Genomic DNA, 16,535 nt, shown 5'->3' with positions numbered 1-16,535 from the left:
TCCGTAACTGGGGGGTCGGCAGCAGCTGGGGCTGTGCCCCAGCTCCCCGAGCGGCACTGGGCCCGGGGGCTAAGCGGCCACCGAGCCGCGGACAGGGGGCCTGCCCCGGGGGAGAGCCACCGGCAGCCGGGGGGCAGGCAGTGCCCCACCGGTACGGCACCGACCGGGCCCGTACGGAGCCAAGAGCCAGGCCTCAGGCCCCGCACCCCCGGGAAGACCCCGAGCAGGCCCCGAGCCGCGGCTGCGCCCCGCGGAGCCCGGTCCCGGCGGCCCCGTCCCCCCGGTCCCGTCACCGGGGCCGCCCCCGCCGCTTACGCAACGCGCTCGCACCGCGCTACGTGCGCGGCCGCGTGGCGCCGCCGCGCGCGCACGCGCGGTCCCCGTCCCTCCCCCTCCTCCTCCCCCCTCCCCTCCCCGGCCGCCTCGTGCCGGGAGCGCGCGCGCGCCCCCGCCCCTCCCTCCCGCTGCCGCCGCTCGCCCGCCGTGTCGGTGCGGGGCCGCCGCGTCGCCGGTTGGAAGCCCGCGGCTGCCGCTGCTCGCCCTCCTCCTCCCCCCCCTCCCCTCCTCCTCCTCCTCCTCCTCCTCCTCCCCCCGCCGCCGCCGCCCCCTGCCCGCCGCCCCGCCGCGGGGGGGCGCAGCCCCGCAGCCCGTGCCGCCCCGCCATGCCGGAGAAGCGGCCCTTCGAGCGGCTCCCCGCCGACGTCTGCCCCCTCAACTACGGGCTCTGCCTCAAGCCCGACCTCATCGACTTCACCTTCGAGGGCAAGCTGGAGGCCGCCGTGCAGGTGAGGCCCGGCCGGGCCCGGCCAACCCCCGCCCCCCGCCGCCGCCCCGAGCACCCCCCCCCCCCCGTGCCGGGCCGTGCCCGCGGGCAGCCCCCGGCGCGGTGCCGCGGCCGGGCAGGTGCAGGGCGGCCTCCCGGAGCAATCCCCCCCCGGCCCCACCGGGCGCCCCCCGCCCGCAGCCCGGCGGCCCCGCCCCGCCGCCGCCCCCGGGAGGGGCCCGGTACGGGGGGGGGGGGGGTGGCGGCATGTTCCCGGGGGGGGGGGGGGGAGCGCGGTAGAAGGGGGGGGAGCGCCCGGTGCCGCCCCTCCCGGCCCCGCAGCCGGTGCCCGGCCCCGCTGCAGCCCCGCGGCCGCTGCTCGGTGGCGCCGGGCCCGGCCGGGGGCTGCCCGGTGCGGCGCCGCGGTAGGCCGCAGGGCGGCGGGGCCCGGGGGCTGCCCCGCGCCCTCCCCGCGGAGCCGGGGCCGTGCCCAGGTCGCCCCCCGGCCCCCTCCGCGTCCTCCCCGAGCCGCCCCCCGGAGCCGCGGGGGCTTCCCGGGCGCTGCCGGAGCCCCCCGGTGGCCGGGCGGAGGGCCCGAGGCTCTGCCGGGGGAGCGCGGGCACGGGGCTGGGGCTGGGAGCGGGGCGAGGCCTCGGCCCGCGGCGGGGCAGCACCGGGGGCACGGCCGCAGGCCCCGAAGCGCCTCGCGGGGCCGGGAGGGCGAAGGGCCCGGCCGCGGCCTCGTGACGCCGCGGAGCTGCGGGGGGATGAGCAGGGATGAGTAAGGGCGACACGGGAACGGCGGCTGGCAACGGCCGGGAACGCGAACCGGCTGCCCGGCTCGTCACGGCTCCAGCCCTCGCCTTCGGGGGCTGGCTGCGGGGGCAGCCCCCCAGCCCGGCCGGCAGCGCCCGCCCGAGAAATTCCCCGTCCCTGCCCTCCTAATCCCGGCCGCCGCTCCTCAGCCCCGCTCCGGCTGCGGGGCCGTGCTGTAAACGGGATCGCTGCGATCATCCCGGTTAAAAATAACGCTCGGGGGGAGGGGAGCGCGGCTTTTGAAGCCGGCATCGCCGCGGAGAAGGGAGCAGCGCTGAAGTGCGGCCGCGGAAACTTCAGCTTTAATCCCGAGAATAAGGACGGTTCGCAGGCTTCCCGTGGAGGTGGCGTTGGGCGTGCGGATTTTCGCCCCGCCGGGATGTTTTAACGCCCCGCCGTGCGGGGATTGCTCAATCGCCTCCCAGAGCAGCGGGCGCCACCTGACAACGCGAAATCCTGGACTTTCCTACCGGCGGAGGGCACGAGGAAGAATATTGCTCCGGAGGGTTCAAGGTTGTAAGGAACGCAGTGCGCGTGGTGAGCATGGTGTTCCCATGGCAGAAATAGGCAAAACGAGGCGATGTTTTAAAATGTGCCTAAAATCTGTACGCTTAAATTCCTGGGTAACCCAACACCACAGACTGGGGAACCTTCGCGAGGCTGCATCCCCCGGTGCACGCACGCCGAGCGCAGGAGAGGTGCGGGGAGGTGGAGGTGGTGCCGGCGTGCCTCGAGCAAATCCGGAGGTTTGCTGGGGCTGCCGGTGTCCAAAGCGCGGCAAAGGCACGTGGCAGAAAACGAGAGGGTGACTTCTGTACCTTGGTGGAGAGAAGAACAAGCGGCCCACCCGCCGTGCTAGGTGGGCAGGGTGCTTTCCGTACAAGGGAACGGCTCGCTTAAACGTAACGTGCTAGCGTGTGCTAGTTGGTTGTTACTGGTTTGGGATTGAATCTAGAAAATAAATTAGTTTTGTGCTTTTTGATCTAATTGGTTCAGTTAGGGACTTGCTGGCTGTTGGTACCAGTACCTTCTAATAGGGTGGAGTGGAACTCATCAGAGAGGGGTTCTGTTTTCAGCATGCCCGAGAGCTTTGGCATGCATTGTGCACGCATCAAGGTAAAAGTAATTTAACAGTAAGACACAAACTTTGAATTGTCAAAATTTTGGGTAAGGAATTAAAGCAAGTATTAGATGCGTGGCCTACTCTTGAAGGTCCAGGTATCTTCTTTTATATATAATTAAGTATAATTACCCCCTCCAATATGATAGATGTCCCATTCCAATATGATAATGGCTAGACAAATGATAATTTGCCTCAGATAGTTAAAGGAGGGATGCTTTCCGACTTGCAGGGTGAGTACTGCAACTTTGACACTGGAATCAATCATAATTAATGACAAAATTAGGGAAACTTCATTATGTACTTCAAAAGTGTTTGCTGTTTTGCATATTTAATAGCAAACTGGAATTAGTGGAGGCTGCAATACTTAGTCAAGATATTACAAGTAAACACTTGATCAGTGAGTTTGTGTTTTTAATTCGCAGCCCTTAAGCAGGATTTGGCAGCTTTCTGTGTAGAATTTTGGTAAGTCTTTCAACTTGAGCACCAAGCCCTAAAAAAATGTTAAATAGCCTAATCTTGGCTTTGGGGCAGTACACTTATGCAGGCTTTTGCATGTATGAATAACCTAAAACGCTTGGTCTTTTTGCCACAGTAATAAATGTTGCACTTCCTATGTGTTGTCTTCGAATAAGCTTCAGAGGGTAAAGCCCTTCATGATTCAAAAGATAAAGCTGTTGCTTCATTGTCAGCAGTGGCCAGGTTGGTTTCAAAGGCTTAAAAAGAAATAATACCTGTTTGTAGTTTATTGTGGTACTTCGAGTTTTCGGGTTAGGGGATTGGCCCTCTGTCTAGTGTTTGTCATTCCTTGATAAAGGAACAATACAGTAATCTGTCTGTTGATACAGTTTAATTCCTTAGCTTTTGCAGCTGAGCTTGTTAAGTATTTGGTAGCCTAAATACTGCCTGGTTACCTGAGATTTTAAAATAATGTAACTCCTGGTCATACAAACGTTTTGGAAGTCAGTGGAATTATGTAGCAATTACATAAACTGCTAATTTATCGTTGCCACTTATCACAGTTTAAAAACCAAAAGTCCTCGCAGGTTCCCTGTGAAATCACTCATTTATCACGGCCAGAACCGAACGCGATGTGGTTGTGGGAGATCAGACGCTGCGTGTCGGTTGCGGATCTGGAACTGAAATAGAGCTGCCCGTACGATCCTGTGACCGGTCTGTTGGTTAGGTTGTCTGCTGGGGTCCGAAACTGCTCTCTTGGGCTTGTGTGGGTGCTTCTGAATGAGCACAATTAAGCTTTGGTGTTTTGAGTGGAAATGGTTAATCTACTTTATTCATCTGTTAGCTTGAGATTTAATTATTACAGCCCTGATTCTCGGGGTGTAGTTATCAGTGCAGCGCACTCGTATTACTCACTGCCCGGGTCAACGCTTCGCTATTCTGCTCTTGACTCCTGGAAGGCGTAAGTGAGGGCTGGAACAAAGAGGGGATGTGCTGCCCTTCTGGTCTTCGGCATCGTGCTGCAAAGGCAAATATGAGTAACTCACATCAGGAGCAAACATCTAGCTCCCAAAGTTCAACATTTGTTCTAAGCTTCTGAAAGGAAGCTCTCGGTGCTGTCACGGCCCCGAACAGTCACCTGTCCGGCACAGGGTGTAGCGGTGCAGAGCTTGAGAAAGGTACAGGGCTGCGTTCTGACTTCCTGGTATTAACCACTACATAAACTACCATCTTTGGAGAGGGTGGTGGTGATTCATTCCTTACAAACGGCAGGGAGGTGTTCCTCGGTTGCAAAGCAACCTGTTTTCTGCGGGAAAGAATTTACAACCTAAGGTGGATGGCTCTTTCGAGTATCTTTCCCAGTCCCTTTAATGTGTCTTAGAGATACTCTGTTATATTTAGCAATGTTTAACCTGCGTCTGTTGCTTTTTATAGGTTGATTATGCAGTATCTGCTAGGCTAAAGATGTGCAGCCTTCTGATCTCGCTGCACGCCAGTTAAAGATTGATTGTGACACTCGTGTATTCAAACCTTGAAAAAATTAACCATTAATAGGTGTAGTATTTGTGGTCAGCATCTCCTGAGGCGGGGGGAGTTGTTCAGTATAAATACACGGCCGTGTTACCCAGCATAGTAACTTACATTTGCGGCGCATTAAATTAGGTCTGAGTTTGAGTAATCCGAGCGCTAAAGGTGTCCTGCTGAGTGTTGGAGTCTGCTCCTTCGCAGCCAGGAGCTCTGGGCTCCGTACCCCTCTGCCACCAGCTTCAAAAGTAGGAATGTCTTTGCTCCTCTCCCTCGCAGAAAGGGCCCTTTCAGTTCTGTAATTCACAAGGCTAAGATGATTGCATTAATCATAGCTGGAAAGGGATTTACTTGCCTGTGCGAATTCTACGCTTCTGAGCTGTGTGTGGCTGCTGCGGGTGAACGCGGTCGGATGCTCCTTGGAACGCAGGGAGGTGCTCCAGAGAGCCAGTCAGTCTTGGCATCGGGAAGCGTACTACTCGGCTACCATAATTTGCTCTAGATGCAAATTAATGCAACTTTTTTTTCTCTTTGCATTTAGGAATTCTTAAAAAAAAAAATCCTAGGACAGAACTGAAGTAATCTTAGTTGACTTTTTAGAGAGTAAAATGCTGCAAACGCACGTGCTTGTTATGATGCTACGTTAAGGGAAGCGTTCTGAGGCTGAGAGTAGCAAGACTTTAATGACCTCCCTCGTCTTGTGAGCGGCTCCGCAGAGTAGTCACAGAAGGACTGAGGTTGGAAGGGACCTCCAGAGATCGTCCAGTCGTGGCTGCAGCAGGTCTTTCGGTGCTCCTCGTTCTGCGCTGCAGGGAGGCTGGCGTTGGCTGAGGCCATTCAAAATCCTGTTTCTCATGTCCTAAAACCATTTTTTCCATCAGGTCGTTTCCTGATCTGATAACTAGTGAAAATAAAAAGCTGTACAGCATCTTTGAGTCATATTTGGCAGAGTTTTGAAAACCTCTTCATTGTTTCGTGCTTTGAGAATAATAGCTTAGGTGAGACCGCGCTGGTGGCTCCTGCCAGCGAGCTTCGTGTGTCCGCAGTGGGAAACGTAACGTGGAGGTGAGCGGGGAAAGGAGCTACGTAGCACTAAGGTGAGAGTGATTTCATCTTTTGTAGTATGAATAATAGTCAGATAATTGGCCTTTTTAGCTCGTCTCCTGTTCTGAATGATATTACCTTGGAAAGCTTTCAGGAGGAACTTAGGCTGTGGGTCTCCCGTTGGGTGAGATTTTCCTTCTCAGAAGCAAGTGCTGAGCATGAAGATGGACAAGAAGCAAGTGCTGCGCATGAAGATGGATGCGCAGGGGGTGGGAAACAGAGGTCGACAGCTTGGGGTCTGCTGGCTTGTCGCAGGGCAGCCCTGCCTCTGGTACCTGCCTCGGGCTGATCCTGGCGGGTGTCCGAGTTCTGACGGATGCCGCTGGAGCTTCGTGGGAAGCAACACGCTCGAGGTTTCGAAACTGGTTCCTGCGTTCCAGATACTGATCTTAGCTCATCTGCTGCTCTTAAGCATGTCAGCCTTATGGCAAAACTGCTTCCATTGTGGCCATTTGTAGGTTGGCATTTATTACCTTTTCCTTCTTTTACACTAAATTGCCTTGATTGGCCTCCTCTTGCTGAGGAGTGGGTTTATTACGTCGCAGAGCAAGGTGAAGCAGGGGGATGGTTCACGTCTGTGCAGTTTCATGAGTGCTTATACCTTATGCAGCGAGGTGCTGCTTTGCCTCTTAAATAGATGGCGTTCATGAAAAACGCTGCGTGAACAGAATATCTGCCTTCCAGAAAATAATTTTCTCAGAAATGTAAAAGCGGCTTCAAGGTTCACTCGCAGTAAAACACGTTCATTCATCTTCCTGCTGCACACGGTGTCCCTAAGATCAGGCTGCAGGTTCTCGTGAGATAAAATGGTCATAGGAGAGGTATGCTGGGCGGTTCGTGGTTTTGTTTTGGTTTTGCTCTTACAGGTGTGTCTGTGCTTCATCATTTTTGTGGATCAGAGGGAGGAGGCGCTTACGCTAGGGCCTGTGTGCCAATATGAAAACTTTTTTTTTCTGCAGTTAAATTATGAGAGGCTCAGAAGTGTGCCGTACAGTACGTGGTCAGCATTCGTATCCATGCGCTGAATTTTGCCCTACATCTTTCAGAGCTGGAGGGTGACCATTTTTCAAGCTACTGGCTCACTGAGTCCCGTTAGTTGTTTTCTAGCTTGTTGTGCTCCTTTGTAAAACTGGCTTGGTATTTGTAGGAGGTAAGGAAAGTCTAAGAATAGGTAATTGCCTTTCTAAGGAGCCTCTGAATTTGTCTCTGCTTAAATGTAAACTTCTTATTTTGCAGGCATGGTCTATGCTGAAAATTCTTCTGTCCTCAGAAGAGTTCATTTTTTGCAGATCAAGCCTATTGTTGAATCCAGTATTGTCCGCAGTTTGGACGACTACTGATGCATCTTGAATTCTTAATCCAGAGAGATTTGGATTTGTAGATTGAATAAAGGTCTCTGCAAGTACATTTATAAAAAGATTTTCTCATCCTGATTTTCTGTGTTTTGGAAGACCTCCTTGAAACCCCCCAAACCTTAGTGTTGTGATGAAAGCCACTGGGCACGGACCTTTGGTCTGGGAGGTGTTGCAATCCTGTGCTTGCACGCACCCAGATGGAGCAGACAGATCAGACTGAGGCTCTGGGCTGAGTGTCCAGCCCCAGCCCCTTCAGCTGTCAGTTTGTTGGTTCCTGCCTGCCGGGTACGTTGTACCCCCGCTGCAGGATCGCACCGAGATCCTTAGGTAACGTTTTTTTGGTTTTATGACCCTGAAGAGGCAACGTGGAGAAAACGAGCGGGGCTGCGCCGCTGCGTGCTGGCAGCGGGGCTTGGGAAGGTTCCCCGCACTCGGCAAAAACCGCAACGCCGTGCCTGGTGTTTGTTGTGCAGACACTCTGCTGTTAGGAATGGGCCATAAACGTTTGCTTTAGAAGCAGAGTTGGTGACTGAGGTTGTGAAGAGACTCCCCGAGGAGCCTCGCCTCTCACTGACCGCCCTCGGGGGGGGGGAGGCTTTCCGTGGAGGACCTGGTGCTGGCAGGTGGGTTAACAGATTGCTGGGTTAGGTGGGCCGTTCTTCTGATGTGGGCACTCCTGTCAGGTTACACTTTCAGGTTTGTTAAGCCTCTCGTCGCTGACCAGGTTCAGATTTGTTTCTTGTGTACACAGTGACTAAGGAACCGTTCTTCAGCGAGCCTGGGCAGAGCAGCTTGGGGCCGAGTACCCGCCTCTGTTTGCTCACCCCGTGTAGACACCAGCTCCTCTGTGGCAGGAGGAGATGTTTTCCTTTCGGCTGTGACACTTCACATGCGGAGGATGCAGCTGCCATCCTCTGGTCCTGCAGGACGAGGAGCGCTCGGTGCTTGGGGCCCGTGCCCATCGCAGGCCTTCGGCCTGGTGGGACGTGGGCAGCCAGGGCGACAGCACGGGTGTTAATGGGGCAGCTTTAGGTCGTAACAGTGAAAAAAAGAAAGGGACGTGAGTCCGTATGCTCCAAGGAAAGAACCGTCTGGGTGGGGAGCAGGTTCTTCGTGGTACGTTAAAATGCAGTTGGCTGTTACAGAACTCCTTGCTCTTCTCTTTAAGGCTCTGGTATCGCCTACTGCCAGAAATTGTCTCCTGGCCCAGCAGGAGTACCAGCCTCACCCAGTGTGGTGGTTCGGGTGGCTTCAACCATAAGTTTCTGAGTAATTCCTAGTTTTGTTCCCAAATATTTTGCCCCTTTGTAATTAGTTAATTTTTAATTTGAATTCCTCTGTATTCAAGCTCTTGCGTCCAAACAGAAAGCTGGCACGTTGAGGCAGTTTATTACTACGCTGGGAGCTGGCCACTTGTTAAATAAAGCAAAGAATGTGTAGCCAAGAGCTGGCAGAAGGAAAGCTTTCAGGAAAATGTAAAGGCGAATTTCTTGGCAGATGTTTTTAACCTAAAAAGTTCCTATAGTGTCAGCAGCTTAGAACGCTGTACTGTCGTGTTTCTTCTGGTCTCTGGAAGATGTAGTTTTGTGTTCAAAAGCATTCCACTTGCACTACGGTCTCCTGAAGGTCGTCGCTAAAAGGCAGCCTACAGCTCTCTATCTATTTTTATTGGTCTTGGATTCCCAGGCATGTACAAGGGCCCTATTGTCAGGCTTACATACCGATTTTTAACAGGCAGTCCATTCCCTTAAATAATTTACGGTATTGATAAGTAGGTCTAGATGGCTGGAACATGATTCGAGTGCGCATGTTCCAGGAAGAATGAGAGCAGTCAGTGGAAAATCCTTTTCTTTTTTGCCAGTCTGGAGCCCTACCTTTTATTTCAAACACTTGGTGATGCAGGGGTTGTAGATTAAATGGAGGCTGGGCATGCCTACCTGAGGGAGCACGGAGGAGGAGGGCACACCATTTCTTCCTGATGCTGATACAATTTCTCTTACAGGTGAAGCATGCAACCAACCAAATTGTGATGAACTGTGCTGACATTGACATTATTACAGCTTCCTATGCGCCAGAGGGAGACGAAGGTAGGACTGTTTTTTTTGCTGGTGTTTTTACATGTTATTCCGTTTCATTTTTGATGTGTTGTTGCCAACAGGTAACTTCAATTGCAAAAATATGTAATAGTCGGAGAAGGTAATCTACCTGTAAAGCACAGAATGAGTTATTTAGCCTTCGTTCTTTTCTCATCCCTACCGTCTGCATTATGCTTCAAAAAAAGTTACGTCACACTTCCACAAAGTCTGTTGTACTGTCACCTCTGTGCCTCACAGGCAAACGGATGACTATTTTGATGTTGTTACTTATTTGTATAGCAGATACCGTCTAAAAACATGATCTGTACCTGTGGACATGGCAACACTGAGAAAATCTGCACCAAGGGCTCGGATAAAAATGTACCAGTAGTGGCTTGCAGTGGGAAATACTCGTTGTGAAGGGTCTGCAAAAGTACAGAAAACACTTAATTGACATTTAGCAGCATTTCCCTAGTGTATGGCAGCATGGAAGGAGGTGTTTGTGTGTAGGAGACAGTGTTTGGGTACAGTTCAGTGAAAGACTGGAAGTTTCTGGAAAAACAAAAGCAGCAGCACCTATTTGTAACACTTTCGGTAGTTGATGTCATCAGCAATTGCGTTTAGAGGAGATTTATCAGGCACAAAAGAAGTTTCAGCAATTAAAGCATGAGAAGATTAAGATCTGGAAAATCAGCTCTTTGAAAGCGAGCGACGTGCTGGAGGTGTGCGAAGTCTTCTTGTGGTGCTGTGGAGCCTCTGCTGCTTCGAGCCTGGCAGCTCTGTGGTCCGTGAGGCACAGCTGTGTGTTAAATTCTTCAGACAACAAAAGGCTCTGCAGTTTCCTTTCCGTGAGGAAAGCGCTGCAGTGGTGTCACGAAGCGGTGTTAAACCATGACTGTGACCTGCAGGCATGGCCGTGGTGACAGGTAGGAGGAGGGTGTTCCTTTGGGTAGGTGAAATGTCTCCAGGACGGTGATCTCAGAGCTGTTTCTCTCAGCACCCAGAGAAGAAGAACCTTACCTCTCCGGATTCGGTAGGGACCGTTTGGTTCTTGTTGCAGTGCTCGCTCACGGCGCTGTCCTGTGGCTGATGGGTTTTACCTGGCAAACGAAACATCTGCAGTGAGTCTTTGCATTTAAATTGCTCTGACTTTCTTTTAACGTACCATTACAGTAACAGGAGGGCTCCCTAGGTGCAGTTGTGAGCAGCTGAGCCGTGCTCGAGCAGCCGGGGACCCCCACCCGAAGGAAGCGGCGTTGGGCAGGCGTGCTGGGGAGCAGAGCTGGCAGCAGGAGGAGCCTCGGCAGGAGGTTTGGGCAGCGAAGGAGCGGGGTGCTGGCCGTACCCCTGCTGCTCCCAGCTGCTGGCAGGGGGCTGTGGGCACTCCCGGAGCTTTTTCTTCCATGGAGTAATGAGGAGATAACGAGAGAGGTGGTAATAGCTGAGCGTGTCTGCAGTCTGGTCCAGCTGCCACTCTGCCGCAGGCCCAGACCTCCTTTTAATTTTTTATTTTATCCCTGAGAAAATGAAAATGAATGGGAAAAAGTGCCTAGGAATAATCTCTTTCTGCTTGAGTCAAGGAAGGTTAACACACACACCCTCTCTATTTTATTATCTTTTTGTTTTCAGAGCTGATTTTCCTCTCCTGCAGGGTCTATTTTTATGTTCTTTAACAGCAATACGCTCTCCTTGTAACTTTGAAGTATTAATAGCAGAGCTTAAGGGAGACTTTTTTTTTTTTTGCCCTTAAACTGAGTAAACTGGAAATAAATTTCTGTGGCCTCGGTTCCTTCATTCTGATCTTCAGATAGGCTTGAATACGGCGCTGGGCACGGAGGAATACGAGTACAGCACCCTGGCTGTGGTAAAGGCACTCACCTCTCAAACTGCTGTAACGTAAATGGTTGAGGTGTAGTCCTGAATGTTTTCTATAACTACACTCTGGCTTCATGGGGTTAAAACATATCTTTCAATTTGGTAAGCTGCCAACTAGTATAATGGCTTTGGAAGTAAAATTGCATGAAATTGGCAGACTATTTGCTGGCACCTGTTGATACAGATCGAGTCAGTCTTACTAATGCTTCTATTGTGCACAGCTTTTGGATGGTAATTTTATAACTGGTCTCAAAAACAGAACACGAAATGTAGTCCAGTGAAGCAGCAGAAATCAGCCAGATCAGTTGGATTTAGTTACTTAGGTGCTTTTTCATGTTGCCTGCGTAGGATATTTGAAAGCGAGTTAATGTTCGTGACGTTTCCTCCTTAAAGGCTCTGGTGGGAAGTTGTTACCCCGTTTACTTTTGCACCTCCGTGGGAAAGAGAAGGTAATCGGTCAGCTCTCTTCTTTCAAGTGTGGTTATGTTCTGAAAAGCAGCTGTGTGAAGGAGAGACCTTGTTCACCAGATACCCTTCCTTCGTTTGTGGAGCTGTCTGTTGACTCTTGTGCAGGAGAGTTTATTCTTCTGCTAATGATTCTTGGTAGTTTAGAGTGCACTGTGGTTTGTGCGACAGCGCAACTCCTAACGGGAGCTGTGGGCCGTGTTTTCCTTCTCTTCCTATCCATTCTTCTAGAGACGAATACAGCAGAGGGTAGGACTTGGTCTTCGGAATTTTAATGTAGATTTGCCAGGAAATCAGGTTATTTCCCAAAATTCAACAGGAAGCTGAGGAACAATTGCTGAAGCTTTAACGTCAAAGTGAAAATTTTTTGCTACATAATCCACGGTTGAATGTTAGTGAAGAATAAACCAAGAGATTGATCATGCAGTACTTTGGAATAGAAAAACTCCCTGTTTTGTTACCAAATTAAGTGCAGTGACGGTAACTGAAGGATGTGCGTTTGCCGTTTGTGCCAGTTATGTTGTAATGGAACAAGGCTACTCAAAAAGATTGAGTTTTCTTCTGCTGAAGTTATGATTGGCTTCTTCCGCTAGTCATAACAAGCAATTATTTTTGTTTTTCAAGAAGCTAGTTTTTAGCATTTGTAGTCAAATGTTTACAGTGCCGTCCTAGTGGCTAGGTACACGTGTGCTGTACTGCTTTAGTCCACATGGTTGACTTTGTTCAGCTGAGTGAAGAAGCGAAAAGGCATACCCAAGCAAGTTGCTTTTAAAGTTAAATTTTAAGGGACTGAGTTTCATCCCTACTGGACGTTATGCAGTTTGAGCTTCCCATGAATCTCCATCAAGGAGCTGTGGAATTGTGGTGGAGACGTGAGCAGTGTATTACATTGTCTTTGTTTAGCTTGGATAATCTTTCAGATGCTGGGAGATCTAAAGCAGTTTCTTAAATTTAGAGATGCTTAGGGAGTAGTAATTGGCAATTTCATATCGAAGACTACAAGCAACTGTAACAATGTTTTTTTTTTAGCAGAAATAATCGAGTGAACTTTGATTTGCACTTCATCTTTTAAAAGGTTTTAAGGCCAGAGCCTGTTTTATTTTTTTTCCTTCATAGGATTGCAGGGACTTGCCTGGATGCTAGTGCTTAAAGCGGTGTGGTTACACCAGAGCCTCAGCTGATTTTTAAAAATGACAACAAAAGATCCCTAGCGCTTATCAGAAGCTAAGCAGTGTGGCCCAAGTGCATCTAAGCAATGCATCCCCGTGGCCTGGGATCACTGCTGTTCCACCCCAATGTGAGGTGCTCTAAAACCGTGCTGCTGCGGGAAGGGGCAACGAGGCTTGTCCTTCTGTTGGCATTAACGTTCCTTCTGCAGAACAGCCACGTGGGTGAGGAATCTGCTCTGCCTGAAAACTGCCTCTACGAGGAGGAAGGGAAAAAGGAAAAAGGCAGCCTGGAGACAGATCACCTTCCTGATCGTGGTGGTTGCGTGAGTGCCAGCGTAAGGAAGGGAACGGGGACATGCAGCTGGGGCCAGGTGGGGAACGTGAGACTGCCATCCCTGCCTGCAGCAGACTGGGTTTGTTAAGCCAGTCGTGAAACCTTTCTTTGCTGTAGAAAACCCCGTTTTCATCCTTTCTTCTGGAGAGGAACTTGATGTGACACAGAAATTTTAATGGTAGGTTATTTAAAGAGGTCTGGGCTGCGCTGGCATAGTTTGGGAATATCAGATAGGTGAGAATATTTCTGGCTCCTGTAAAGGATTTTACAACCACTAGTTTGAGACCTGCGGAAAGATGTGACAGCACTTGAGAGTGTTCTCAGGAACGGCACGGGCATAGTTCAGCGCTAATGCAGAAGGATAGCGTATGACACGTCAGCGTGTAGATGCTTTAAGCTGAAGTGTTTAATTTGCAGGTAGAGTAGGCAAAGAGAGAACGCAGCACCATCACAGCAGCTCAGCTGATGAGTACAAGTTCATTAAGCCACCATACCTTCCATTACCAGTGACAAGGGGGCTGCTTGGGGGGAAACAAACCTGCCTGTGTAGGGCAACATTTTTTACAGTCAGCTTGATTTCTGATATTTATAATTCCATCATTTCCACTTGGCTTTGTCTTCGCTTTGTAATACATGTACATTTGACTTTGGTTAAAACCTTTGGCTAGGATCCACGTTTATAAGTATGTAATACAGAAATTGGAATCATTAATTGATGTATCCGTCTAGTTACCATGAGATTTCAGGAAGTACTTTGTAGGACTGTAATTCGTTTAAAATGCTGTTGTAAAACTTGATACTTAGTGCCCTGAGTTAGGGAGAGCTGCTAGGTCTGCTCTTTATTCATTTTTTCCAAAAGCATTGAGCACCAGCAGCTTTTTATTTTCTCATGCAACTTGGTCCAGACTGTGCAGTAATGTGCTAGTGATTAACTTGCAACCTTGCAGTGCCAAACTCTCCGGAGTTAGTAGGCTGCCAAAATTGTGTTGTTCTCTTCAGGAGCTTTTGTATTCAACAGTGTTAGGAATTCAGACGGCCTTTTACTGCAATTACATCTTTGTTATAAGCAGTTCTCTCAAACTACAGAAAGTATCGCTGATGGTTTTCTACGGTTCTTTCGCTGTGGATTAAATTAGCGCTGAATAGTCGGTGTATCTTTGAACCTTTTGTTTATATTCTACAGTTTTAGAGCACAGCATCTCCCAGGAAATGGTTGCTTCCAGCCTGTTGGAGCTGTAACTTGTTTAGTTGTCATTTGACCTTCGAGCAGCTGGGATCTAGCACTATGAAATGAGGGGGGGAAGCCCTCTGCAGCTTGCAGCGTGTGTTAATGCGGCTTCTCAGGCTGGTGGAAGGGGGGGAGCTAAAGGTCTTCACCTTCATCTTGTGCTCACGTTTACCTGTCGTTCCTATGGCTTTCCAGTGCCGGTGAGAAAGGTCTTAAAGTAGTGGAGCTACAGATTCAGCTCCGCTTATGAGGACTTTGTGTTCGGGAGGGGAGGAGGGAGAAGTTTGATATTCATTGTCAATGTTTGGCGGAAGATCTGCGTAATGCGTGTTGTTCCCGACTTCAGTTTCCATGGGTTATAACCATGGTCCCGAAATCCCGGTATTGTTTGTCTTTGGTATCAGATTGCTTCTGGTAGAAGTTGTAAAGAGATACAGACGTTTTGGGGTTGCCCTAAGTACTTGGAGGGAAGTGTTTCCACCTTCTTGCACTGAGCTGTCTCAGGAGGTACTCAGGCTTGCTGGCATTTTGATGGCCGAGGCACGTATTCAGTGTAAATGATGTGTCCCATCCCACGTAGAGCTGATTTAAATCTTGCGACTTCTCAGTACAGACTGTTAGTCTAGAGTTCTCAGTCCTGTACAGATATTTTTCTCTTGAATTTGTGTCTGTACTGTATGTCTTTAGAGCCAGAAGTGTTTTATTGCAAGTATTTGTATTAAGCACCCTACAAGGGTGCGTTGCTGTGTCTGAGATTACCCAGCTCGTTAGTCCAAGGCACTGATGTGTGGTAGAAAGCGTTGTTCTTCCTACTAAGCTGTTTTGATTCAGGTTTGTATCTTTAAGGACAGCTAGTCATTGCAGTGGTTAAGTGTTGGTGGTTAAGTGTCGGGTGATGAAGATAGCAGGGCTTTGCGCAGCAAGACCCTCTGCGGCTATTTTAGGTTTCTGGTTGAAGGAGCCTGGTTGTGCATCACTTGGGACGCAGCGATGGCACTCGGTGAGTTAGGAAGGTGGGAGCAACACGAGGTATTCTCTCTTGGCTCTGCTATCCCTACGCTGCAGGACAGTTTAATTTCTGTATAATGATTCCCTCCCCCAGCTACCCAGCTTGGCCTCATAGTTCAGATGTTTGCATCTACAAATAGATCCAAATGCTGTGTAAATGCCGTACTGCTTAATATTTCAGTTGATTTTGGATGCCCTTGCTGAATGGTATACAAGCTCCAAGGTAGGTCCTTGGTTCTGAAGACAATTTTTAAATAAAACCAACATTGAGTTTTTCTTAGTGGTTAAAACCAAACGAAAACACCTTGCTGTGGCTATTGGTGTGCTTTTCAAACTGAGACCCACAAATTACTTAAATCGTGAGCGTCCTGTTCAGAATAATTAGCGAGAATCCTGCCGCAGGGCTGTAGTGGTTGTTTGCAGCTTTCTTGGTGTCGTGCAGGACGCTGCTCTTAGCGCCAGCTGACAATCGGGCAGCACAGATTTCAGCACTCACGCAGCAGCAGGCGTCCCTCTGCCAGGTAGGAGGCAGCGCTGTGAAGGCGGTACGTGCCTCAGGGGTGGACGGAGCGTGGAGGTGGTGGTTTGAGGCTGTGGCTTCGTGCTCTGAAGTAAATGTGCTAAATTTAGTTGTCTGAAGCAAGGTAACATGAGGTACAACTCCAGCAATGGCTGGCGTTTCTTTGGCTGCTTGAAATTATCATTCTGGATTATTCAAAATCTCCTTTGATTTGGCCACTAACTGCAGCATGTTGTTGGGTTCAGCTGATTCAGTTCGTTTTAAGCGCTCAGGAGTTACCAAACACCCCTGGGTGTTATTTCAAACAAAGTCTGTTTCTCTCTTTCAGAGGTACACGCCACAGGGTTCAACTATCAAAATGAGGATGAGAAGGTTACCCTCTCCTTTCCCAGTACCCTTCAGAAAGGTAAGAGGTATTCAGGTGCTCTTGGCTTTTGACCACGTATTTAAGGAGTATTTAAGGCCCTGAGAAGCTGGGGCCGTAGCTCTGTCTTCCCTTCAGTCACTGGCTGGGAGCACGGTGCTCCCTCGGGGCTCTGCCCACTGTAAGTCAGCAGGAGGCTGAAAGAGGGGCACTCTTAAATATCGGTTGTAAAAGTAGATTGAAGTTCATTCTGAAAGGAGTTTAAAGTTGGGCTTCCCTTTTCTAGTACAAATAATGTGTTTCAAGTAAGTGTCATAAAAAATTGCTGTTCTTCTGTCTGCCTAGGAAGCGCTTTG

At 50.2% G+C, this 16,535-nt stretch overlaps 1 protein-coding gene across 3 annotated transcripts in view; it reads left to right on the top strand.

Annotated features, from left to right (window-relative positions):
* Positions 1 to 342: 342 nt before the first annotated feature.
* Positions 343 to 16,535, top strand: part of NPEPPS (aminopeptidase puromycin sensitive) — a 36,240-nt gene continuing 20,047 nt past the window's right edge. The window contains exons 1-3 of one of the 3 annotated variants that reach the window (XM_083809456.1): positions 343 to 785; positions 9,144 to 9,228; positions 16,144 to 16,221. In XM_083809456.1, coding sequence (XP_083665582.1) covers positions 663 to 785; positions 9,144 to 9,228; positions 16,144 to 16,221 — 286 coding nt within the window. In that variant the 5' untranslated portion in view covers positions 343 to 662. Of the gene's footprint in view, positions 786 to 1,988; positions 2,117 to 9,143; positions 9,229 to 16,143; positions 16,222 to 16,535 lie in introns of those variants that run through there. The other 2 variants (XM_083809457.1, XM_083809458.1) reach the window with 2 other exon arrangements.

This window comes from Anser anser (genome assembly GCF_964211835.1).
Source record: "Anser anser genome assembly, chromosome: 23".
NCBI classification, from domain to species: Eukaryota; Metazoa; Chordata; class Aves; order Anseriformes; family Anatidae; genus Anser; species Anser anser.
The sequence above is the reverse complement of the archived record's forward strand: the minus strand, read 5'-3'. Positions and strand labels throughout refer to the sequence as shown.